Genomic DNA, 27,186 nt, shown 5'->3' with positions numbered 1-27,186 from the left:
GTGGCAGTGGGTTGCCATGGGCTACCGTATGTAGCCAGCAGCCAGCGTGAGCGGCCAGCAGCCGCAGTGAGCGGCCGTCCAGAAGCCGGCGAATGATGTGCTTCACCTGGGAAGAGCGCAATGATGGTGCCAACTTGGAACGTCCTCCACAACTAGACTGAAGAACAAAACGACAGCAACTTGTCTTGTTCCCCTTCCCCCAATTCCCCAGCACTGTTCCATCCCCCAATTCCCCAATAAAAATCTTAAAAAAAAAAAAAAAGATATATGCACCCTTATGTTCACTGAAGTGTTATTTACAATAGCCAAGACATGGAAACAACCTAGGTGTCTACTGATAGATGAAAGGGTAAAGAAAATGTGGTACATATATACAATGGAATATTATTGAGCAATGAAAAGGAAGGAAATCTTGCTATCTGCGACACATGGATGGACTTAGAGGATATTATGCCGAGTGAAATAAGTCAGAGAAAGACAAATACCATATGATTTCACTTATATGTGGAATCTAAACAAAACAAATGAACAAACAAAACAAAACTGACTCATACGAACAAGCTAATGGCTGCTAAAGGGGAGGGGGTGAGGAGATGGGTAAAAAAAATAAAAGGACCAATTATGTTTTATCAATTTATTCAGCACCTGGCACACTGTCTTTAGTTATGCATCATGTCTCTTCTGCTAGGCTATAAACTTCAAGGCAGAATTCATGTCTGACTCATCTTTTTATTACCTAATCAGGCTAAAAAGACAGGAAAGCAATATTTACTGAGTATCTACAATTTGGCCAGAACCTCACACACATTATCTCAATTAATTCTCACAACAGTCTCATGAAGTTGGTCGTTTCACTTTACACAAGAGAAAATGGAGGTTTAAAGAAGTTAGTCACCCTGTCCAAGTTCACAGAGCTAGTAAAGAATGGAGTTTATTTTGAACATCACTCCAAGACCTATGTTCTAAGACTTGGCCATTAATATGATCCTCTTTACACCACTTGATGCTAAGTATGTAAAACACATATTAGAAGTAAATATCCAATGAATGAGAGAAGCTGTCATCTTCTATATCCTAAAAGCCAACTTTATGCAGTACACCAGGATGAACTTACATCCTTTAAGCAGGTCCAAATTGGACAAAAAAGATGTACAACTGACCAGAACAGACGGCTCATCAGTGTGTAGCTGCAGCACCTGCTGCAGAAGAGCGGCAATAACAACACAAAGCCCAATGCAGCACCATAGTTAGACTTTTGCTTTGAGAATTACAATCTGTATAAAAAATATCCAACCAGCACCGCCGTCCAATGGCTGATGACCAATCTGCCTCAGCTGTGAAGAATGCAATGATCACAATACCAACATGGGCCAGTAAAGCGACGTCCTCCACAGCTATTGGGTTGTCGGAAAAGTCATGACACATTTTTGCAATGAAAAACAGAAAAAAATACGTCATGACTTTTCCGACAACCCAATAGACTGAAGCACAAAAGGACAGCAACTTGTGTGTTCCCCTTCCTTGATTCCCCAATGCTGTTCCCCTCCCCCAATTCCTCAATTAAAGAAAAAAAAATCCAAAACCTATGAAGGATCTAGAAACTTTAAGAGAAGGATTTGGTTAAGGAAAGAGAAAGGATTTTGAAAAGTACACATGAGGTCTGACCGGACAAGTGACGCAATGGTCGTAATGATAAGATGGCAATGAGAGCCGAGTTTGTCCCTGAATACTTCTCTCAGGTTCTTCTGCACAAAAACAACATTCCTGAGTGACTTCAGGAAATGACAAAGTTCAACAAAGCCAAAGTACAACACCTATGAACCAAAGTGAAGTCTCAGGCCAACCTGCAAGCTCAGAGTCTCAAACACACACATACCTTTGGGGTGTCAACACACTCTTCCTCCATAAACGCTGCTTCCGCCTGACAGCTGGAGGCTGGAAATGAGAAGGCCTCCACATTGGATGCCTGTGGGAGGAGGGTAGATCGCATCAATCGCACATTCGGTGAATGCATGTTCACTGGGAGGCCCACAGTCTGTGCCTGTAAATGTGGCAAGAACAGACAGTTTGGGAACATTAATGCTTTCTATATAAATACACAAAATTCTTAGAGTAAAATAATTCTTCCTGGCACAGTTCAAGGATAAATCATTATTTGGTGGAAACTCCTGAGAAGATTTGATGAAATATGTAAATGGTACAGGTGTTGATTTGAAGCAGGCTCAGCAATCAATTATTTTGAGATAGGCTGCACAGAATTTCATCCTGTTCCATGATGGGGAGCATAACTTTCATAGAGGTGACAAGGAAGCTAGTCTTTGTAAGAATGCTCTTTTTTTGAATTCAACAAACATATTGTCTCTATCCTTATGTATATTACCTCAGAAAGATATAAAGAAAAGTCCCTGCTGCTAGGAGCTCAAAACTGAACCAGGGATGGACACACACAAGCAATGAGCTATAATATATAATACAGAGTACACTGCAGGAAGTGCTGCCTATCTGTCTGCCCGCCCCCATCCCCCCTTTTTGGTGGGGTGAGATGGTATATATTTCTTGGCAAGATTGTATGCGCAAAGAGGATGAAAAAAGCAGCAGCAGTTACTTGAAGGTGACAAGAATGTCCTGTCAAGGAGATGCACAGGCTGAACACAGCCTGCGGCCCAGTGGAAAGACAGATGCTAATTGCTGAGCAAGTCATGTTTTCTACTATAGAAAGCTCCTGATGGTTTTAAGTCCATTCTTCATGTCTCCCTTGATAAGAATGCTAAATCAACAAGCATTACAAACTCTTCTTTTAAAAAAATCATTTAAAAGACAATCTTCCTTTATGACAGTTGGCAGGGATTGACTTTAAAGATGAAACTGTTGGGTAATCCCTTCCTCCCCATTTCTTCCAAACTAGGAGAATAATTTATTAGATGCCTTTTGAACATAACGGACATTGCAAAACATCTAAGGGAACAATCATCATACTAGTTTCTAAAAGGCAGAGAAATAGCCTATATTTTTTCTGCTATAATCACTTCAAGGGGTATAGGATGGTGAGTTTTAAACTCAAACAAATGAAAAGGAACAAATGGGGTGATTCTAGCTTTTCCTCTCCCAAGACCTGGGTTTCTTTCCTGGCTCCATCACTTACGCATTGTGTGAACTTTATCAGGTTACCTAACCCCTTTGAATCTTATTCTCTTTACCTGAAAAAAGGGCATAATATCTACTTCACAGTGAAGTCAGGGTTGTAAAAGGTAACATGTAAAGTCCTTCACTCAGTAATGTTAATGCCTCCTTTCTCTTTCTTTCTAAAGTCTTAAAATGATCACAAGAATTTAATATAGGAATTAGGCTACAAAATGAAAACACTGTTTTGTTCTCAGACACTATCTAATGGTTTCCAGTTAAAATTTCAGGTTGATGGTTTTCAAAAATGGGAAGATATGTTAGAAATATACTTTACATTTGAATATACTTTATATTTGATATATTCATTAGATATACTGTGCAAAATAAAGAACAAAATAGCAACAGCAAAGTGCTAGATTATTATATAGATGGTAAAACCAAAAAATATATTGCATCACTCTGAGCACGATAAGGAAATAGCTTTTCTTCTATCATCATTCTTCAGGCTTATATCCTGAGCTGAGCCTCTTTTGAGGCTAAACAACTTTTTCTTCCTTTCAAACATTAGTTATTTAAATTAATTTTTTAGCCACCATGTCACAATGTAAAATTTAAATTTCCTAATAGAGTATATTAGGTATATTCTTCTTACCCTCATCATCAGCTTTTCAATTAAAGGACAACGCTGAACTTTGATCTCTGTTTTCAAAATTATCAGACTGTTCCTATGTGAAAGCAATCTACATTACTTGGTCAAAGCACTGCTTGAAGATACTGCACTGGAAGTGAGATGCCAGCACTGTCACTATGATGTGCTGTCCTTTCTCAGTCCCTGCCTCTCATTAGCTGTGGCTTTTTAAATGGCAGGCGTGCTGTTGCAGACCAAGTGTAGAACACTTGACAACTTTCACAACCTGGTCTATGACAACAACTTACCGTGAACTTGGTAAGGACAGAGGAATAACACATTTTATTGTGACAAAGTCACTTCATGGTTGGTTTTAGGGGTCTTTTTAGGATTCCTGCAATCATGGAGGAAATTAAAAAAGTCTCTTTGGAACAAGGTAGGGTATAAATATTCAAATGGCATGCTCAGCACTACAGAGATGACTAAAGAATATGTTATAATGAATAGACGGTTGATTAATATCCCAAGGAAGCAGATATTAACAGTTTCTTTGGTAATAAACAATGATCATGTCTAACTAATTATAATGACTTTTTAAACCATATGTTTATTGTTTTGAATCTCTTCTTCTGACTTTGTGCTTTCCAGAACTATTAAAATGAAAATTACCTTCTCTCCTATGGGAAAATCATTATTGCTCCGATAGGAATATGCTTGTTATTTGTGTGGAACTGTGTCCCACACAAATCAGTATGTTGAAGCTCTAAGCCACAATGTGACTATATTTGGAGATAGGGGCTTTAAGGAGGTAATTAAGGTTACATGAGGTCATAATGGTGGGGTCCTAATCCAATAGGACTGGTGTCCCTCTAATACGAGGAGAGGATGAGACACAAGAGATATCTCCTCCCCCCGTCCCAACACACACATACAGAGGAAAGGCTATGTGAGGACACAGAAGGCATCTGTCTATAAGCCAGGAAGAGTGTCTTCACCAGAAACCAACCTTGATGGCACCTTGATCTTGGACTTTTAGCCTCCAGAACTGTGAGCAAATAAACTGATGCTATTTAAGCCACCCAGTCTGTGGTGCTTTGTTATGGCAGCCTAGTCGACTAATACAATGCTTTTCCTTAAAAGTTGTGGAGGGTGACCTCTCATCGGTAATTAAAGAAGAATTGGGATGAATATTTCATTCTTGTCTGCTTATAGTTGATAGAAACTTGGATTGGAAGGGCTGTTAGGAACTAGTAGTTAGAATTCACAAGAAAAAGGCATGACATGTTTTTCTACATAGTTGTCTGCAGTCAATTAGATGTGACATTCCCTGTATATTACACAACAAATGTAAGTACTCTAAATCGATCTAAGATGGGAATCTCACTGATTTCTAAGTAGTTATAATGGGTACTTTATCACTAGACCATACAGTCCTTAAGGGCAGAGACTTTCCTAGGTCCCTCAGACCACAGTGGCTGGGACTGCACACAGTGCTCTATTTGCTGAACTGATCTGCTGGTATAGTTTCACTAATTTTATCTTTGTAGCAAACTTAGAAAGTAGGTATTGCTATTTCCATTTTATATTTAAGGACACTGGAGCTTAGAGATTCTGACTTGCTGACGTCACTCAGCTCAGTATAGAACCCAAGGTCTGCAAGGTTTGACAGCGCGTGTGATCTTTGCATGGGAAGATGTCATTTCCCCAATTTCTTATCGCTACAGCAAATAAGTGATTTGCCACTTCTATAAACAAATTTTTAGAACATCAAAGAATTAAAGGGAGGAGGCTCTACTAAGCCTTTAAGCACATTTATATTTGTAAAAACCGAGACTGTGAAATCTCGGACGGAAAGGAACATGTTCAGCCCATGCCTGTTGCATCCAGAAGGTACTGCACTCAAGACAGGTTTGTGAATGAATATTGAAGATTCCTGCTCGAATTACATACATTTTAAGTCACAGGAATAAGTATGACAACTTAGGTCAAGGAGTGAAATGAAAGGAACTCGTCGGGTGCCTGGTAATAAAAGTTATCAAACATAAGAAGCCATGTTCCACATCTGAACACCACGGCAAATTAAATACAATTTGAGATCTGCCAGGGAATTTGCTTCAGGTTTAGATATGAAAGGAAATCGTGTTCCGTTAGGTAACCCCCTTCACTCACTGCGTAATGTTTAAGAACGAAGGGACCCAGGAGGGAGGGCCTCCAGCACTGGGGGCTGCTGCTTCCTCTCCTTTTGCCTGGCAGCACTCTCAAGAGGGCCGAGGTACCACTGCATCTCACTATTACTACCCCAACTTAAGAATTCTCATTTTATCCTCCTCCTCTCTTTCTTGAAAGTGATACCATTCAACTTGGAAGGAATCCAAGTGCTAAGCCCAATACTTGGACTTCATTATACATTCTTTGACTCACATTAGTATCAATCTTCACATTATTTTATATAGTAAGTATGTGTAACAAAGTATACCATTTGCCTACTAAAATCAAGAAGAGTTTAATTTCCTTGTTTTTTTTTTCACATGTCCTATAGAAACCAATACAAAATTCTATTATGATCTTATAAATTTTGTAAAACTGCCAAACAAGAAAAACTCTTGTGCTCTTCCCTGCACTTTGAACAAAGTTAGTGCTCACAGAGGTACGGGCACACGGAAATCCTAATAGATCATATGAATGAACCGCTTGTCTTCTCAGCCTCTATACAGATGATGTCCCAACCCTCTCCAGCCCCAGCCCCTCTCCTGGTACCCAGACCCACTCTTCATCCTAAGCAACAGAGTCGGTGCCACCACTATTCTCTCAGCCGGGGCTCAAGAATGGAGTCACCTCGAACTCACCGTTGTCCCTTCCTCCCCAACATTTATTTATGACTTAATATAACAAACACATAGCACTGTTCTAAGTGCTGCACCATTATTGACTAATTTCACTGTCGTAACAGCCTATGATTATTATCCCTATTTTGCAGCTTGGGAAACCAAGGCACAGGTAGACCTTAAGTTACTTTTTAAGGTCGTACAGATGGAAATGGCAGAATCTGGCATTTGCTCCAAAGTTTCTAATAAATTGGTTAAAACTCCCTGCTTTTAAACACCATGCTGAGCTCCAAACCATTGCTAAGTTCAGACAGCGTCTACCTCTGAAATGGTCCTTACACTGTCCCTTCCTTCCACATCCCCCAGAACCATATAGTTCAAGCCTTTAGTATTTCTCATTTCAACGACTATAATAATCTAACTGCTCTCTCCAAATTTCTTCTCTTCCCTTGCCAACCCATCCTTCCCGTTGTTATCAGATTAGCTTGAAGCATGAATAGAATTACATTACTTTTCTACTTAATGCCCTTCAGTTGTTCCTCACTACTTCCTGAATTATAAGTAAACTCGGCATTCAAAGCCCTTCACAGCATGGCTTCAACTTATCGTTCCAACTTTTTAATTTCCCTATACTTCAATTCAAGTGGATTAACCTGAACGAGGCCTACACTTGTCCACTTGCGTACTTCTGCTCACGCTGCTTCTTCTGCCTGCATACAGTGCCTTTACCTACTGTCTCTCCACACATCTGTGAAGGTCTGTCTTAAATGCCACCTCTCTCACGCCTTTCCCATTCAAATGTATTTCTCTCCTTTGCCCTTAGTTCTTCTACAGCATTCATCTTTCTCTATTTTGAATCATGGTTATTTATAACGTCTTATTTCGCTTCAATATTATAATGTCTCTGAAGCCAGTAACTGTATTTTATCCATCCTTATCCCCTGCAGTGCCTATTCATAGAAGCTTCTACAGGGTAAATCTGCAATAAAAACTTATTAAAAGAAACTGAATGACAAGCTGGTTACATTAATCCTCAACATAAGTGAGTGATAAAACAATGAAAAATCTCTAATAGAAAAAAATGCTGGAAATAAAGTTAATCCTTAAAAATAGGAAGGGGCTAAAACATTTTGAGAATCCAGTGAATGATAGGCAGAAACTTAACAGAACAACAGAGGCAGGGGATGAAATCCTAACCCTTTGTACTCCAAGATGAAAAATGTGTCAACCATGTGAATAGGCACATGCAGATAAGACGATTGGCTAATGGGGTGTTACCTTGGCAACTGTTTGCTCAGCAATGGTGCTGGGCCGCCGCTGGCGGGCATCGAGTCTCTGCTCCACAGGAAAACTGCTCCTATGTGATTTCAGGCGCTCCACCAACAAGTAATAAATGGCAGCGAAGTGATTGTAGCTCTTGTTCTGCAAAGACTGAAAGAGAAAACAAGTGCCAAAGGCAGAGAACCATAAAAAAACCAATCCAATGCTCTTTCTAAAAAAAGACCAAAGAAATCATGTGCTCCTAAAAACAGTAAGTAACAAAGGGCCTCAAAATGAAAGCTCTTCCAGAAATTTAGAATGAAAGGCCGATCATTTCAAGTTTCTAGTATGAATTATATAAAGGGTGATACCTTTGGCTGACTTGACCAGCCCTTTTAGATGAACAGGAGTCGCTCATTTTTCTGCTTTCAGAGACAATGTCACCATTGTCTCATGGGGACATTCCCCAATGCTGTCTTATATGGTCCCCTCTCATAGCTGTAACTACGGTGTAAGGCTGGTCAGCAGCCTGAGCCCAGAGACTGTAATTCCACAACTTCAACAAACCATTGCAAACTCTAAAGTGAATGATTAAAGTCTTCGGGGAACTTTCTAGTGATTATTTTGGGCTGGAGAATGACGTCTGGATGCTAGATTGAGAGACACTGTGTCTCCATTCTTAGGTAATTTTTTCCTCTTGCTTTTGCAGTCCCACCCTCTTGAAACCTTGAAAATAAAGTTGCTTCCCAGTTTTTCACATCCCTGGTTGGCCAGCATTCCCAGGATGCTAACGGAACAGAGCAGTCACTGCTCCTTTGGTCTGTGGCTCCACCTGACAGCCTGTGGGGGCTCTGTGCAGTGCTCTCGGAGGCGGGGCGCTCTCAAGAAACATCCCGCACCAGCACAACTGTGCTCGCAGCTGCCATTCTGGACCTACCTCATGGACAAGTACAGAACATCGCTGAGCACATGATGAGCAAAGCGGGAAAGCCAGTCTGGTTCACTTATGGCTACAATGAAGGAAAAGGCAGCACAATTTGGAGCACCTTATATTCACAAGAAGGCATTTCATATTCTTTCATGTTATGGCTCCTCCTTGAAAGTACTATTCATTTTTTTACTGTTGTGACGGTATTAAAGATATGCATAGCTTATGAATATGTTAACTACATATTAAAGACAGAAATACAAGAGATTAGGAATTTCCCAGGTGTGTGGCCTTCTCAGTTCTATGACCCATAATACTTCCACATTAGGAATCCATCTGTTTCTGCCTTCTCAGTGTCTCCCGCTCACACCCTAAGTCCCATTGGCTTTCCTAAGCCTGTGCCTACCATTCTCGTTTTCTGCTCAGCCCTCAGCCTTGTTCCCTAGCTGCACATTTATGACCCATAGAAACTAGTTTATTATTTACATAAAACTTTATGCTTCATCTTAGAAGAAACTTTCTACTTAGTATTTGTTAAGCTTCCACCTTTGTCTTTACTCAGTCCTATATAAACCCTTCCTCTTGAATTTTTTAGCAGATGAGCCAAAGGGAGGAATTTATACACTGAATAAAAGCAAACCTAATAGAGTCGGATGTAACCTTTAGGGAAAACTGACAGCATGCCTACGCGCTGGGGATGGCTATGCTGAAAGACCAGGATGACAGGTATGAGCATGAAATTGCAGGTTAGTGAGTACAATAGAATCCTAAAATATCTTTAGTCGAATCTCGGATCGCTTTACCTCAATGGTTTTCTGTTGGTCTATCCCGAGGCTGTGCATCAGTCGCAAAACCTGTTCATTAAACTCCCCGATGGATGGCTCATTTTCTTGTCCTTGTGGATAGAGAACAGGTCTCTGTACTGGAACTTCTACGAGCATCCATTTATGCTCCTTGATTTGAGCTATGGTTAGCCGTTTGGATGGATCTAGAACCAACATCCTTCGAATAAGGTGCTCACAATCTATGGAAAACATAATGTTGCAAAAGTCAGGTAAATCACCTTGCATTTCAGGGTGTTTGCCTGCTTCATGTGACTTTGTACAATGGCGTTTATCTTTGTATCCCTCTAGGGTGCCCACTGGAAAGCAGAAAGTCAAATGAATTAAGTGAATACATGAAGGTTACTTGTATTTGTCAAGTTCACGTGGTGAATGTTGACACATAAAGTTAACCGTCACCTTGAATGAACACTTAAAAAAACAGGGGGCAGTAGGTCTATCCAATTCTGTGCTAAGTGAAGTCTTCTATTAAATTTCTCAACTGAAAATAACTAGACAAAGAAAAAAACAAGCCTAGAATAAGCAAATAATAAGTGGGCCTCAGTCACATCTAAGGCTGATACACTAAGGCTGTGTATGTGAAGCAAGAGCTGTCCAGTGGTTTGTTGCTTTCTCCATATCAGTGCAGCTGAGAAACATGTCCGTCAAACATTATTTACTTCTGATTACACTAAGAAAACTGCACTGCTGCAACTTTGGGCACTAGCTTATTCTCTGAGCTGACATGCTCTTTTCTAGCCCACAGAAGCCAAACTTAGATCAATTGCTATGTGCCAGGCACCATGCTAAATGCTTTATAGAGATTGATTTAATTAATCCTCACAATACCCCTATTGGGAACTATGGTTATTTGCATTTTATAGACTGAGGAAACTGAAGCACAGAGGGGAGATATAGCACAGAGAGGCCAAAGTCAGACCGCCAGTAAGTGGTGAACTCAGGATGAAAAACAGGCAGTCTGACTCCAAAGTCTACACTCTTAACTATTAGAGCATTATTTCTACTGTTCCTAGAAACACAGGAGTTAAGGATGATAACCAAAAACGAATCTCAGGAGTAATCTTACCTGCTGCCCATGTTACAAACCAATACAAGACTGGTAGGAATTATGACATTTCATCCTAGGTCAATAGTTTGGCCAGTTGGTTTTTAAATTTGATTAAAAAATTTTAATTTCGCAACTTCTTGTCAAAGGATATGGGAAAATCCATTTCATACTTACAGTAAAAGGGTTATGAATCTGTATCTACAAAGAGCTTCTCTAAGTCTAAAACCTGGGACATTTACAGACAGGGAGTAAATGGGAAGACTCGCTGTTCTTGATCAGGGAAACTTTCTGTTTTCAGTTACCAGTAGGAAGGCTGGAGCTTTTTTCACCTACATGGAGGGGGCTGCTTATTTCTATGGCTTTTAAAGTAACTCAGTCACTTTATTTAGCACCCAAGCTCTTAGAAAAAGGGAAGCTTTTGCCTAGGCATTTCATTCAGAGTGCAAATTTTGTGAAGCACAATTAGTAAGATGAACAGGTTGTTACCTTCTGACATGAAATACGGAATCCGGAATCTTCCTTCCAAAACCCTTTGCCTCAAAATAGGAAGAGTCGGTCCATCAAAAGGCAGAGCCCCACAGACAAGGACGTAAAGAACAACTCCCATGCTCTAGGGGAAGAAAACAATGGGGTCAGTTTTTGAACAAGAACTTTAAACACTCTGTTTTCCCAAACATCCCCAGGGCTCTTAAAATCATATGGACTGAAACATTTCTGTCTGAATTTACTATTTTCTTGAATTTGAAAAACAAAACAAAAAACTGAAACCCTGATTACTGCAATAAAGTATGCTATAAAAAACACCAAAAGATCTGAATTTAACCATTTTGATTACTATTTAAATTACTGCTGATACTAGGATGATAACATTTGTCCATAGAAATTCTTCCTTAGAATCCAATTCAAGATGCTCTAAATATAGTCCAGTGGACAGGGAAAGTATGAACTACTGCCTCTGTGTTAGGTACCAAGAACTTTAAAGATGGGCCAGAATACCAAGCATTATCATTATAGATGCATTTAACACAGCAAAGCAAAGAAATACCCAAATATCCAGCTGTGGTCCTTCATACTGCTGCCCTTCAAAGACTTCTGGGGCTGCATAAGGGGGGCTGCCACACCATGTTGCCAGCAGTTCACCATTTTTAAAGAAATTTCCAAAACCGAAATCTATTGGGATGGAAATAAATGTTACTTTTATTTATGCTCTCAAACTACACTGAATTTCTCTGTAACAAATTTTATAATATGCTATATGAACAGTATCACTACTATGCACTCTGCGAGGAATGGGATGACATTTATCTTGTGATGTTTCCCTAGCACTTAGCATAATGACTAGAGCAAATATTAAGTATTCAATATATTTTTCTGGAATGAATGTATACATAAATCAAGTTTTCTTCTCAAAGAGAGTAAGAGATTGGAAAAAGACTTTAAATGATGTATTTTTAAGGTTGAAAAAAACTCTATCGGTGTGGACAACCAACATGAATTTGATAGCCTTAGAATTTTAATTACTCCTCTATTAAGAGTTCTTTGTCTTATATGGTTTATAATGAAAGAACCACATGAGTAAACACTAAGATATTTACCTAAACACAACCGAGTGACTGGCTGTTCTTACAGCCATGACCCCAGCGTAGAAAGATATATTGGGTGGTTGGGAAAGTCACGACGTATTTTTCTGTGTTTTTCAATGAAAAAAATGCATCATGACTTTCCCGACGACCCAATAGTTTAGGCAACCAAGTGCAGTGTTTCTTAAGTGACAGTTCTCTACATCCTGATTTAGGCAGATACCTATCTGAACTGCTCATTAACATGGGATGGCTATATGGCCCGGCCACAGGTCACCTGTCACCAGAATTTACTCATTTATGGTACGCAGTGATATTATACTTCAAAACTGTTAATGGCCTTCCCCTTTGTTAGGCATATGGAGTCTATAGCTTTGATATACTGCATGCACTCTGAAAATACTATACTCAGATGCCTTCAAAATGAATGAAAATTACAGTGGAATTCAGTGAGCTTTGGAATAAATGCGAGCTTGTGCCCGCTTGCTAAACATTCACCTAGTCTCATGCACCCACTGAAGAAATAAATTCCTATTGTTTTGTAAATTATAGCACACCGGCTTCTGTTATAGCGCACCCCTGATTGGAGGACACTGCCTTAGCGACAGGAACTGGCCGTGCACCCAGCTAGAGCACAGCACTGCCCGGACAGTGAGCTTTAAGAGGTGCCCCAAGGAAACTGGATATCACGTCTTCAGTGCCAGACTGACTGGCTGTGTGACTCTGGATCAGTCTTTGTGAGCCTTAGTTTCCCCATCTCTAAAGCTGAAATAACAAATATATGAAGTCAGCAGGTTGTTGCGGGAAGCCAATGGGTTCACATAAACTCACACCCTATTTACACCCTGAGACAACACACACATCTGCACCTTAGGCGAAGCATTCTCTTAGCTGGCTGATGTCAAAGCTGGCGGCAAGCAGCAGTAACAGTAACAACAGTCACAATCCCCGCAGAGTACAACCTATGAAGTTAGGGAGAATGAGAGCTGATCTCCCGTTTGGCCATGTTCTATAAGTCCTCTAGGTCAATTATTTAACTTCCCTGAACCTTAGTTTCTGTATCTATCAATGTGGGGATAGTCCACCTACCCAGATAGGATGCTGTGAGGATTAAATGAGATCAAGAATGTAAAATTCCTGGAACATAGCAGATGAGAAATGTCTGCTCCCTTCTTCTGTGAAGTAGCCTTACCAACTATTGGCTTTCAGGGAAAAAAGTCCTGAGAAAATATGCAGGAAGGCAGAAAAAAACCGAGAGGAGCTTACGGGTTCAGAAGAGAAAAAGAGGGTGCATGTGGGGAAAGGGCCCCGGGCACCGTCTAACCCTGGTGGGCAACACTGTGATCTGCCCTGGGCGTCCAGGAGTATGAGGCACCGAGAGCTGCTCCCTTCACAACGTGACTACAGTTCAGTCACATACTCCATTTTCCAAAATGACTGTCAGACCGGTCTTATCTTCTCAATTCCACTCTGACTAACCCCTCACATTATACCATATGTCCATATCGATCTGTTTCTAATTTTTTAGGAAAACTATATTCTCAAATGAGTCAAGGACTAGATGTTCAAATAACATTTAATTTCACTCACACAGAAAAGCACAAGAAGCTCTGGGATGTGTGTTTGGAGATCCTGAAATAGGTCCAATAATTGCTGTACTTTAAACCATAATCACAGGATGAGTTTTAGCACATGTAAGTTGAGGACACTCCCCAAATAGCACTGTCAAGTTTTAACGTCTCAAAGAGCCATTATAGAACTCCTTTATTCTGAAATTCCCTGGTGGAATGAACTTAAAGGAGTGACTGGGACAGAGGCCTGTCGGGAAGGCGGCCTGGCCTCTTCATTGGCCGAGCTTATTCACTGGTACACTTCACAGGCAAGAAGACAGCAAGAGTGAGGAAGACATTACGTGCCGATGGCATCCCAGTCTCAACCTCGGCTTTACGTGTCTAGGACAAAGAAAGCGTCCTGTTAACTTACAAGGACTGGTACTAAGCAGATGTTTACTTCTATTTCTCATAACTAGAGAAAATAGGAACTTCAGCCTATAGGAACATTAAAAGAAACACCAAGAGACAAGTAGGTTCGTGAAGGTTATTGTAACAGCATATATGCAGATGTCTTCTATAACCTTGCCAAAGCACTTATACACATTGTATTGGTAATCTGATGTACAGGTTCAGGAAGACTTTGGAGTCAGGCAGATTTGGGATCAAATCCTGGGTTTCCCACTTAGCCATGTGATTTTGGGTAAATTACTTCTTAGAGACTTGGTTTCCTCATTTGTAAAATGGGGACGGTATCTATACTTCATAAAGTTATTGTGAGTAATTTATATATTATATTATGTCACTACTTATAAATACTTAATTAGTAGATAACATATGTATATATAATGTTTTAGGCATGCCATTGAAACATGCCTCGTAGGCAACTCAATAAACTGTAGGTATTGAGTAAGCTACTCAGTAGAATAGAATAGTAATTCTTATTGTTTTACTTATCTGTCTCCCTCATCAGGTTAAACTCCTTGAGAGTACAGAGGTGGAAATGATGTATGTCTGCACTCCTAGCACTTAGCAAGCTCTCTGTAGACAGCAGCTGTCCAATAAAGGTTTGCTGAATGAATATGTTGTCCTCCTCTCCTTTAAAAGTACTTACTATGTGTCAGAAGCTGATCTGAGCGCTCAGGTGATGATTTCTTCTTAATAATCCTATTCGGTATCCTTATTTTAGGAGAAAGTGAGGGTAGAAAGTTAAGTACCTTGATAGAGGCTATACTAAGTGCAGAACTGGAATGGAAACCAAATCTGAGTGCTGAGCCCAACTGTTAACCATCACCTTATGAACCCCTGGCATAGTGATACGCAGCTGATTTTGAACATGTCAGGTTTAAGAAGTGGCAATGGAAAGGGACTTAAAAGTAAAAGCCTTTTTATTTCTTCACAGGGATCTGGATAATTTGCTTCATTCAGTCTGCAGTTTTCTGCCTAAAAGCACACAGTGAAATAAATGCAGGGTGAGCAAGAGGTTTGAAATACGAAAGTGGTATAGCTATGCAGGACTTGTTCTTATCGCCATTTATACAGATGGAATGCATTAATGGCTCATCAAACCAACCCAATTCGCTCATTCCTTCAGTAAACATGTGAGTGTATACATGTGTCAACCACTTTGCAAACACAGAAGAGGGTCTCACTACAACAGAGAATAACAGAAGACCCCACATTCTCATCTGACTTTTGGAAAGCATTATGAAAATAATCTCTTAGGTATTCCGTATTCCTCTGTATGCTAGGCCCAGAGCCAGCCTGGCCTTGCTGGAAAGGAAGCACCCTCCTAATTTAATGTCTTCTGTAACACTCTGATCTGCAAGTTAATACCTAAAATGATGGCTGCTATGTCCCTCAGACATTTTGCCCCCTGTTTTGTCATAAAACTTATGCCATGTAACATCAAATTCATTATGATATTATTTAACTTTTAACTTTGAAATAATTTTAGATTTACAGAAGAGTTGTCATCAATAAAGAAAAATTCCCTATGCCCTTCCCCCAGCTTCCCAAATTTTACTAACTCCAGTAGTAGAATTATCAAAACTAAGATTGATTCAGTACCACTAATACAACCATGGGTTTTATTAAGATTTCATCGTTTTTTCCACTAATGTCACTTTTCAGTTCCAGATCCCACAATGCATTTAGTTGTCACGCCTCCTTGGTCTTCTCTAATTTGTAAGTCCCCCGGTCTTCCCTTCTCCTTCATGACCAGGAATAAGGAATACCACTTATTCCTGGGACTTAGCTGAGGTTTTCTCATGATTAGATGAGAATTGTGAATTTTGGGGACGAACATCACAGAGGTGAAGTATTCTTCTCGGGGCATCATTTCAGGGGTGCATGGTATTATGTCTAATTATTGGTTGGGATGACCTCGATCTCTTAAAGGTGGTATCTGTTGGGTTGCTGTGTTGTAAAGTTACTATTTTTCCCCTTGTAATTAATATTTCAGAAAAGATACATTGTGGTTATACATACCCTGTTTCTCCTTAAACTTTCACCCACTGAATTAGCATTCATTGGTTGATCTTGACTGCAGCAGGGGTTACTGCTGCGTTCCAACGGTGAGTTTTCATTTCCGTCATTCCTTCTACACTTATCAGTAACAATTCATCTTGAAGGAAGAGTTGTCCCTTCTTCCCCTTTTATTCATTAATTAAATCATTTATTTATGATTTATAATACTGTCATATTATATTTTTCATGAATATTTATTTTATTGTTTGGGTTGTAATTCAATACTATTGTTATAGTGTTATTTATTTTGATGCTCAAATAGTTCCAGCTTTGGCCAGTTGGAGCTAATTTAGGTTGGCTCCTGTATCCTTTCAACATGCCCCATCTTTTTAAGATTCCATTTTAAGTATTTCCTTATTTTCTGGCACCAGAAGATGCTCTAGTCTCATCTTGAATTTTCCCTGCCCCAGCCCTGGAATCAACCACTTTTCCAAGGGGCCCTGGTTCCTTTTACAGAGGAAAGGTATTTAGAAACCAAGACTAGAACCTAGACATATGCTCAACGCAAATGAGATGTCACTGCTTCTAGGCCCGGTCAACAGGCAGAGTTAGGGAATAGGAGTATGAATGCTAATCCATGTACACCCCCCCCCCCATATTTATGTTTGTACCTATGTATATGTATTAAGAAAAATCCCTGAGTTCATACTGATACTTCTCACACCAATCCAGGGTTCAGTCTGGCATTATTTTGATACTATTTTTATTCACACATGATTGAGTAACTCTGACAAAATTTTGAAGGTATAAAGAAGTTTCTTTCCTCTGCAGTAATTTGTCATTTGTGTGGGAGTAATTGTTTGAACTCCCCCTCAGAACATACCTTGAATTTGTCAGATCAACCAATTTTCAACATTTCTTGAACATAGTAGGAAAAAGACAAAACTTTCTCAAAGAATCTCTCAGCTTCTCAATTTTAAAAAAGTTCAATATGAAATCATAAGAAGTTTTAGAAATAAAATGACAACTAGTCCTTCAATATGGTCTAGATGAGTTATAATCAAATCCAAAAACATTTATGTCATGCCTACTTTGGGCTAGGCATTACACACTTGGTATTTCTGTATTATAACGTCATTTAATCGTGATGATAGCCCGGGGAGGTATCATGGTCCTTACCTTACAAAGGGGTAATTGAGCTCAAAGTGGTTAACTGACTTGCCCAAGTATCTGCAGCTACAAGTGGCTTAGCCAGTATTCCAATACAGGTCCTTTGAACTCCAAGCCAGGTGTTCTTTTTTACTACACCACAGATGTTCCAAGAACACCACGGGTCAGAAAAGTTTCATCTCACTTTAAACTGGAGGCAAGGCTGTCATAAACCCAGGAAAAATCCTTTACATTAAATACAAAGGTTTTCTAATTTACCCCTCTGCCAGTGGAACTTGACAAGTGAGGGCTTTGTCTTCTTTACAACGCTGGATGCTATGTTAACAGCATCCTTAGTAACCGAATGGGAATAATTAATATCTACACAAAGTAAATGTCAGAAATATATACCTACATTCATTTTAGGAATGTATATTCATTTTAAGAGTGCATGATGTGTTAAATAGACACATCTTGTCCTTTTCATGCAAAGAGGATCCATGCTCCCATCCCTATGACACTAAGGTTTTACGCTAACAATAATTTTGAGCTTTCCTGATATACCCATATTCTCTTTCCTGGTTTCTGTGTGGCCTAAAATGTTAATAAACGAGAGGGTTTGGGGTAGAGTCTTTAACCACAGAAAAGATCAATTACTGTTGATTGACTCTCATGGACATCAAGTTGGCTTCAAAAGCTGAATCCTCTAATTACCTGTTATCTAACTAACCAGTAACAGACCATAATATATTTGAAAACAGTGCTAGAACTGCTGCTATTGTTTTCTGCTTTATATTTTGCAAGTGACTGATTGACCTATATCTTCCTGATAACAAAACCCAATTATTACAACTGTCATCATTAAATTACATAAATCATCAGTGCGCAAACATCATTAGCAAAGGGCCAATGTGTTAGGGATGACAGGGCCTTGCACAGAGTAAATAAGCTGATCCTGTTGCTCACTGTCTGATGGGAAGGAAGCACATGAGAGAATTCTGTTGTTTGCTGGAGTGAAACAGATCACACATTAGTATGATACACGCCACCTGGGGAATCTGCTACAACGTGGGCTCTGGATTCAGTAGGTCTAGGCGTGGGTTTGAGACCCTGCATGTCTAACAAGCTCCAGGTGATGCTCAGGCTGCTGGTCCCCCACCGCTGTTTGGGGAGCCAGAAAATAGAGACTAAAACAGAGGTTGTGAAAACGATATATTGGGTTGTCGGAAAAGTCATGACGCATTTTTGCAACGAAAAACAGAAAACACACGTCATGACTTTTCCGACAACCCAACAGAAGACGTTAAACAGCTTGTCACTATTTATTGTTGCAAAGTGATTATAATTACTAAATACTTTCAGGATTTTTATTTAAATAACATAAAGACCAAATAGATGAAGTCATTAGGTAAACTAAGTCATTTTTTTAAAAAGGAAAAAAGCAAACAAAACATTGAAAAGCAGTCTTTCAAGCTAAGAAAAGGTAAACAATTTCTAGGAATCAACCAAGACAGTTTTTAAACTCCAGCAGTTTGTTATAATGTCTAATTTATAATTTAAAAAATCCTCTTACAGAGCTAGCAGGTGGCTTTAGGGTTAAGTTTACCCTTGTTTCTAAAGTTACCAGTAGAATTCAGATATCCAGTCTCACTGAAAGGTTGCACATCTTTTGTAATTATTATAATAGAGTGAAGAAGACGGCCATGAGGAAGTGGAAGCTGACAAATGAAAGGTGGCGGGTGGTAGAGATGAAGCTGACCCATTGCACAAACTGAATGCCCATCAGCCAGCACTGACGTCAGTGCATATACTTTGTTGCCCACCAGCAAGAAAAGGCCAGCTGGACGGCTGACTTCCAAACATCAGTCACTCCCTCCCTACCTGACAGGCGGGCACAAGAGAGATTACCACAGCTGAGATGAAACGTGATCCTGCTGACCAGTGTGAGACATCTATTTGTCCAATGAGAGGGTTCAGTGAGCTAAGACGCAAGCAAATGATCTTCTTTAGCCCCAAATGGAGTGGGGAGGCAGAGAGGGAAAAACCAAAACCAAATGAAACAAAACCCTCTGAGCGCTCCTCCATATGCTAGGCTTACTGTGCTGCTAGTGCTAACGAGGCTTGAAGGATAAAGGCAAAATCTCACTGTGCTTGCTGACACAAAGCTGTTTTTACATTTTACCTAATACTAGTGGCAGGAGGATAACAAATGGAAGACTTTTAATAAATATTTTACCAATAAAATCTGTCTTAGGCCTCCCTACTCTTTTTGGTTCCAGGGCACAAAAAAATGGAATTTTATATACAGAAACCCTGTCTCAAGGTCTTCTAGGAAGCCGGAAGATTGTCAGTAGCAATAATGAGAGATGATGGGCCACTCAGGGTTCATGAGCTAACTCAGAAAGGAAGCACTGCTCTTTGGCTAAAGACAAGTGACTTGTGACGCATAGGTCAGATTAATGAGGCTCATTACACATTACTAATTACAATGGACTGTCAGAAAAAAAATTAATTTACATCAAGCAGAGACAATTCAGAATATGAATGATAAACTTTCCTTGTTCCTCTGAGATTTGTATTAAGGCTTTAACGACTTGATAATTAAAAAAAAAAACATGGTGAAGGGGGTTATATGGCTATCAAAAATTTCAGGATTTGCTTTCACATGAAATCAATTATACATTATATCCAAATAATAGCTACCTTTTATTGAGTGTTACATGGTGCCAGGAACAATTTATTTAACAAACACTTAAATGGCACTATGTACCAGGCACTGTTCTAAGTACTTTACAAATATTACCTAGTAACCACCACATGATATGAACTTCTATCATTTCTTCTTTGCAGATAAGGAAACGGAGGACAGAGAGGCTAGGTAATGTTTCCAACAAGGTCACACAGCTAGTAAGTGCCAGAGCTAGGATGCAAACCCAGGCAGCCTTGCTCTAGAGACATACTTTTACTTACTACCCTCCCTGTTTCAAACACTATCGCCAATCCCTACAATGCTCCTGAGAAACAGTAATCTCTGCCTAACAGATATGGAAATCTAGGTTCAGTGAGGTTACATAATCAGCCCAAGGTCACACAGCCATTATGTGGCACAGCCAGAATCTGCACCTATAACTGTCTGATATTAAACTCCATGTTTCTTTATGTGAAGCTTTGTTTGAAATGTGATATTTGTGAAAATTTCCTTTAAGTAATTAATACAGTTTTATCCTTATCTAAGCTAACTATTTATTATAAACATTTCAGATTAGGAAAGTTAAAGAATAAAACTAAACGTCCTTCATCTATTTATTTTCACCTTAATGCCTGAATAATCATAGCCAAAATAGCTAGGAGGAATCAGTACTGCAGTTACTAAAACTAATGAAAGCTAGTATTTCTTTGCATTCTGCCTCTTACTCTGAATGTTCTAACACTCATATTTTGCAAACGCTGGAGGTCTCCTAATTGAGGCAATGAGCACACACAGGTGTGATGGAGTCCTTGGCTGATCAGCGTCTGAAGTCTTTATCCACCAGAGTAGCATAAATTAGATGCTGATTTCAAAGCCACGTTTCTGTATTTATTAAAATTATATATCATTTTCTGTCATACAGAAACAAGTATTTTAATTTAAGCCTAGTTTTGGTTTGCACTTCTCGTCAATTTCAAGATACAAGGTGGCTAAAATAGTTCATTTATTCAGCCCATATAGCAATTAAAGAGATCTTCATAAGTCGAATAAATAGAGCAAATATAATTTGAGGGAATCATTTTATATTTTATTCTGGGTTCTTGTAATTTTTCCATGAAGCCCCATCTTTTCTACTTGAGTTAGATTTCATTCAAATTCAAGAAGACTCCTCTGAAACCAGAAGATGATGTTTTTAAAGGGAAGCAGGGCCATAAAAAAGCTATAAAATCTACGGATAAAAATGAATATCCTGGAGAAATGCTTTAACAGCATTGGGTCACACCTAAGTGTTTGATGGCATGTGGGATCCTTCATGATTTGGCTGGGCCTATTTGTCAGGCTCTTTTCCTGACATTCCTCACTCATCCCTCTGTCCCCCATCTCTGCTCTGTAGTTTCCCTACATACTTTTGAGTTTTCTGGCTGCCTTTGTATATGCTGATCCACTTAGTTGGAGCTGCCATCCCTACCTCACCCCTCAACACATTCTCCCCCCATGCCACCATGATCATCTTCTTCTTAATCAAAATTTCTTGCATGCAGAGTTAGTTTCTTAGCCTTTTCAACAACTATTTCTTTGTGTTATATTTACTTAAAGGTCTGGTTCTGGATTAACTCCTTGAGGTGAGAGCAGAGCTGAGCTTTTTCGCATTGCTGTTGTTTTTGTCTTGAAATATTTAAATCTCTGGGACTTAGCCCTGGAACATAGTAAATGCTTAATAAACATTTACTAAAATTTGGGGTAATGGTGTTAAGGATGAGAGGGAAAAAATGTGAGCAAGAAGGTATCTGAGTGCTTAGATACACTGTGTGTGTGTGTGTGTGTGTGTGTGTGTGTGTGTGTGTGTACATGTGAGATATATTAAATTTATACACTAAATGTATAAATACAGAATGATGAGACCCAAAATTCAGTAAGTGAATAACCCTTGAAGAATAACTGACAAATAATGCTTGGAAACTACAACTGGTATAGTGGAAGAAACACAGATATCGTGGTCACAGAGATCTAAGTTTGAATTCCAGGTTTGCAACTTATTATCTGAGTCACCTTAGCAAGTTATTTAATCTCTTTGTGTTTCAGCTTTCTCATCGAAAAACTGGCAAGAGCTATGCAGCTCCCAGGGTTGCTGTGAAGCTTAAATGATAGAAGTACCCAACAGAATACCTGAAAATAATGAAGGCTCAATAAATGGTATCTATTATATTAGCTTAAACAGAGAGAAAAACACTTTAGGTCTCAGACATTTTACCTGTCTTCTAGATAAAAATTAGAAGGCCTTGAAGTTTAGATATTCAAAAACAAAAATAAAAACAAACAAAAAACTAGGTATGTCATAATGACATTAGAAACACTGAGTTTACCTACCTATAATATAGTAGACATATTATGTATAGCCAGGCAAAACTGAGTATATTTTGTTTGCAAGTTTCCTTGGTGTTCTACTTGGATACTTTTTTTTATTGAGAAGTTAGTGATAGAGCACTTTCTAATTCCTAGAGCAAGTGATTCACACCTCTAACCTTTCTGTCTGAAAACACTCCCAAAACTCCTCTGAGGTATTTTTTGCTTTAGTGATAAAGGAACGCACAGGTGAAGCAAGGGTTTCCACCTTTTTTCTACAGAATTAAGAATTTAAAAAAAACAAGAGCCTTGTATGAAGAGGACAATTTTTGGGCAGAACAAAAATTCAAGTGACATGTATTAGAGAAGGTTGGCCAAAAGGAGAAGAAGGAGAAGTAAAACCAGAGACAGGAAAAGTGAGCACGCATAAGAAGCTATGGGAACACTAATACTGTAGATTGCATTTTCAAGACAAAAATGTCAAAAATCAAACAAATCTTGACATATAATGGGAATATAACAAATTAACTTTGTCTTATTAAACACTGTCTTTTTCAGGCAATCCCATTAGAAAAAAATATCACAGACTACAGAATGGAAACATTCATTACTTTCCTGTAACATATATAACATTGGCATTTAAAATTAATTACTTTAATTAAAACTAAAGTAAAAGTAACTAAAAATTGAAGTAAGTAAAAATTAATTATTTACCTTCCTCAAAATGCTCAAGATAAAAACGAATGGGAAATGGCATAGAAATAAAACCAGTTAAAATGCACATCAGTTAACTTATATTTTACACCACAAGGAGCTGCTTTCGCTCTCAACTTAGTGAGTCGGCTGTATATCTAACCTAGCTCGTCAACCAATTATAATAATTTCTTGGTCAGCTCCTGTCACCAGGCTGTCTCTCTTCTCCTCTTTTTAGGGATCCTAGAACAAAACATGACCACTTGCAATTTTGCTCAGCGTTTGCTCTGTGCCCCTTACCTTCTTCAACACCCTGAACAAAATACATCTCTCTCCCTCTGTTCCACACCTCCAACCTCTACTGCTACTGCTCTAGTTCAGACCCACATTTTCTTAATTGGACTATTGTATTAGATTCCTTATCAATCTTCCTGTCTTCAGTCACATTCACATCTCCCACCTGCCTTTACCCTGCTGCCAGAGACATCTTTCTAACATGCAAATCTAATTGTTATCCCAGTCCCGCTTCACTCCTGTCCTCACCCTAAAATTTTCAATAGACTAGACTGCCTGTGACCTACAGAATAAACTCAAGTCTTTTTCATTGCAGTCAAGACCCTTCGTATTGTGGTCTTTGCCTACCTGCTCCTCCTGTATCGACCTACATTCCTCCTTTGTCTCGTTCCTGTCTGTAACTGCTCTGCGGACACCAGTCAAAATCAGGAGCAGGGTATAGCGCCAGCAACCTGCACTGCTCCTCTGGCCTGTCAATCCCTCCACTCACACACTCAGACAAATGCACCTCCCCTGGCAGAGCCCCACAAAGGGCCCCAGACACCAGTCAGGCTCCAGTGGTTGCCCTGCCACTGTGTAGATTAATAATGAACTGATTTCTCTTACTTTTCATTACACACAGATTTAAAGAAATGAATAAAATATACACTTTTGTGTGTGTATGTGAAAGCTTGATGTCTTACATAGAAATGCCCCGGAACCTCTACCTATAGGTCTGTTTCTGTACACACCAGAGCAGTGGCACAACTGATCACGTCAGAGCCAGCTGTGTCCCAGTTACCTGCTATTTTGATATTCATGTTGTTATCCAGCAGGAGATTTTCAGCCTTGAGGTCACGGTGCACAATCTTCCGACCGTGACAATAATCAACAGCAGAGAGGATTTGCCAGAATTTGCGCCTGGCCTCTGACTCATTTAACCGGCCATGATTCGCAAGGTAGTCTGTAGAAGAAGAGAGAATTTAGAATATTCACCAAAATAAAATGACCCCACTATTAGTATTCAGGATGCCTTCTTCTTCAAAAGCCTTTTTAATGATTAAAGGTTAGTATGCAAAAAAACATGCTGTTTTCCAAGTTGAGAAAGGTAATTGCCTTGAGAAAGGTAATTTCAATCGTATTTCACTGGAGTTCAGATAAACGAAGACAGCCTAAGACCAGACAACAGCAAGTGGCATAATATTCACAGTACAACTCAAAACGCCTTGTATGCCCAGGTACTCCCTCTGTTCTTTTGTTGAAAAATGTATTGAGTATTCCTAACCACATTTAAAAATAAAATTTATGTAAAACAAAGAACATGAATCAATTCTCTGACATCGCATCAGACAAGGGTTATCTTTCTTTTAAACAATCATTTCCTGTAGTTATTATACAAACTACCTGTAATATGAGATATGGTGGTCCCTGGAAGTAGCTTAAATAATTCACACCCTGTTCTCCAGTTCAGTGGAGCAATTCTGATCTACCCAAGATTATTCAGACTTGTTCTCTACACCAAGCACTGTCATTATAACCATTGTTCTCTAAACAAATATACTTTGCAAGATACATTAGATATCTTTGTGCAATGTTATAATCCATTAAAGCAGTTTACTTGAAAATTGTATCTGCATATATTGACATGAATTCAATAAAACTAAATATTACAACTCACACAAGTTTCAACTGAAGATCTAAAAAGGTCTCTGAAATGATCTTTTGAGGGAGAGAGGGTCAGCATAAATCTTGAAAGCCTTTTCTATTTAAGGTTATTTTCGCAAGTAAGGAACTGTATGGGTGAAATCAATAGTCACAGTCATCCTCACACGTTTTCTGCTCTAGGCTATGTGGTTTGCTGGTTTTTAAATACCATGACTTTGGCTCATCTTCAACATTTACTATAAAATTTACTAACATTCGTAGAGCACTTTACAGTTTATAAAGCATGATCATATCACAATATCTCATTTAATCTTCTTAAAACTCCTCTATGATAACTATTACCCTAATTCCCATTTTATATTTGAGGAAGGTGAAGATCAGAGGGATTAAGCAATCTGGCTGAATTCATCCACTTAGTAACTGGAACTAGAAACTTTAATTTTCTTTTTCCTATATCAAATTCCTTCTTTACTAGACTTCTGCTGAAATCTTAATCATCCTTTCACAACACTACTCAAATGCCACCTTGCCTTTAAACGGTCCCTTATCACTTCAAGTAGAAATAATCTCAATTCTCTGAACTCCTTATCACTTATAACATACTGTCTCACACTTTATCCGCATATATATATATCAGTAATATCCCAACATGGGTGCACATTTGGACCCGTGCGAGCGTGCGTGCACACACACACACGGTCCTAATTCTAACACACTGTGTTTTAGAAAATAAACGGTACCTTCATTTAAGCTTCCTAAGGATAGGGATCATACCATTCTTCTCCGTATTCCCCCCACAATGCTTAGCAAACATCATAGTAGTACTCAAATACGTAGCTGCATAAGTATCATGGACGCTATCATGAACCTTTCCACGAACAGTGCTATAAAATGGGGAGTAGTTGTGCTACACTGGACATGTTACAGGCTTTACATTGAAGTGGAAATGCTGTATATTCTTCTGTATCTGCTGTTATTACACAAACTGAGATAATCAGTTTGTCACATCTTCCCTTTGCCTTTACAGAGCCCGCATAGTGGCCATCATTTAAAAACAAATATGCAGAACTTTCAATCAACATGTCCAAACTGTCATCAGAATGGCTATGTCTAAGTAAACTGGCAGTGGACAATGTGCTCTTGTTTCATAAGAGTAAACCAAAGTCTCCTCCTATCCTGGATGAGCTGGGAAATCCATAATGAAGGGTTGGACCCTTGGGCAAACATAACTTAATGTGAGGAATGCAGCGTTTTCTGTGAGGGGATCTCTTTTGGCTAGTTAGTAATCTTTCCTATGATTCCACACCAAATGCTACTTAAAGTGTATCACCAAGTGAGCCAGTTTTTTTCATAGACAAATGATTGGCTTCCCCAGAAAGACAAAATTTCTTCCTGTTGAAAATGCTGAGTCAATGCGCATTAGTGGAAAAGATTTTGGCAACACAGAGAAACCTAACAGATCCAGTGTGAACAAGTACAAGTTAACATATTTGGAAAAAGAACCCAAACTATTGGGTATAAAATGAGACCTGGGAAGCACAATAGAATCTATAGCAATTGATATATTTGCAAAGCACTCAGTCCAAACTGGAACCACCACAGCAGCCGGGGAAGAAAAGCTTTGAAGTGTATTGTCTGAAACACAAAGGCATGGTATATCTGAATCCAAAATTAACATGTAAAGCCACGGGCATCACATGTCAATAAATACATAACACACAGTGTAAGAAAAATGACAACATCTGCAATCCAGAGGCTAAGAGACAAACTATTTAAAGAGGTGGTATTTTTACTCCTTAAGCAAAATTCCCAGTGAATATTCTTGCATATCTATTATCTTCCCTATTTTTTATTATTTCTGCAGTGTGGGCATGCTTCAAAACTATATCATCTGCTGAGAAATCAGTAACAGAAGTAACTGTGGCTACAAATAGCATCAGTTTAGGTAGACATCACCCTCTGCGAAGGACATTGTTATTAATCCAAACTCAAGTTAATGCACAACAACCTCAAATTAACATGCAAAAAGCACACTCATATTTTACTTTGAAAACTTAATTAATCATGGTTATAGAACTTGTAAGTGTCATAAGTTTTATGAGTGCAATTCTTTATACTAAT

At 39.0% G+C, this 27,186-nt stretch overlaps 1 protein-coding gene across 2 annotated transcripts in view; it reads right to left on the bottom strand.

Annotated features, from left to right (window-relative positions):
- Positions 1-27,186, bottom strand: part of SIK2 (salt inducible kinase 2) — a 109,433-nt gene that overhangs the window by 13,481 nt on the left and 68,766 nt on the right. Inside the window, exons 4-9 of one of the 2 annotated variants that reach the window (XM_019653628.1) lie at positions 24,203-24,364; positions 11,700-11,824; positions 11,141-11,264; positions 9,568-9,788; positions 7,855-8,007; positions 1,877-2,041 (exon numbers count right to left, since the gene is read on the bottom strand). In XM_019653628.1, coding sequence (XP_019509173.1) covers positions 1,877-2,041; positions 7,855-8,007; positions 9,568-9,788; positions 11,141-11,264; positions 11,700-11,824; positions 24,203-24,364 — 950 coding nt within the window. The remainder of the gene's footprint in view (positions 1-1,876; positions 2,042-7,854; positions 8,008-9,567; positions 9,789-11,140; positions 11,265-11,699; positions 11,825-24,202; positions 24,365-27,186) is intronic. The other variant, XM_019653629.1, reaches the window with a different exon arrangement.

This window comes from Hipposideros armiger, unplaced genomic scaffold, assembly GCF_001890085.2.
Source record: "Hipposideros armiger isolate ML-2016 unplaced genomic scaffold, ASM189008v1 scaffold_204, whole genome shotgun sequence".
NCBI classification, from domain to species: Eukaryota; Metazoa; Chordata; class Mammalia; order Chiroptera; family Hipposideridae; genus Hipposideros; species Hipposideros armiger.
This window is presented reverse-complemented; position numbering and strand designations above follow the sequence as displayed.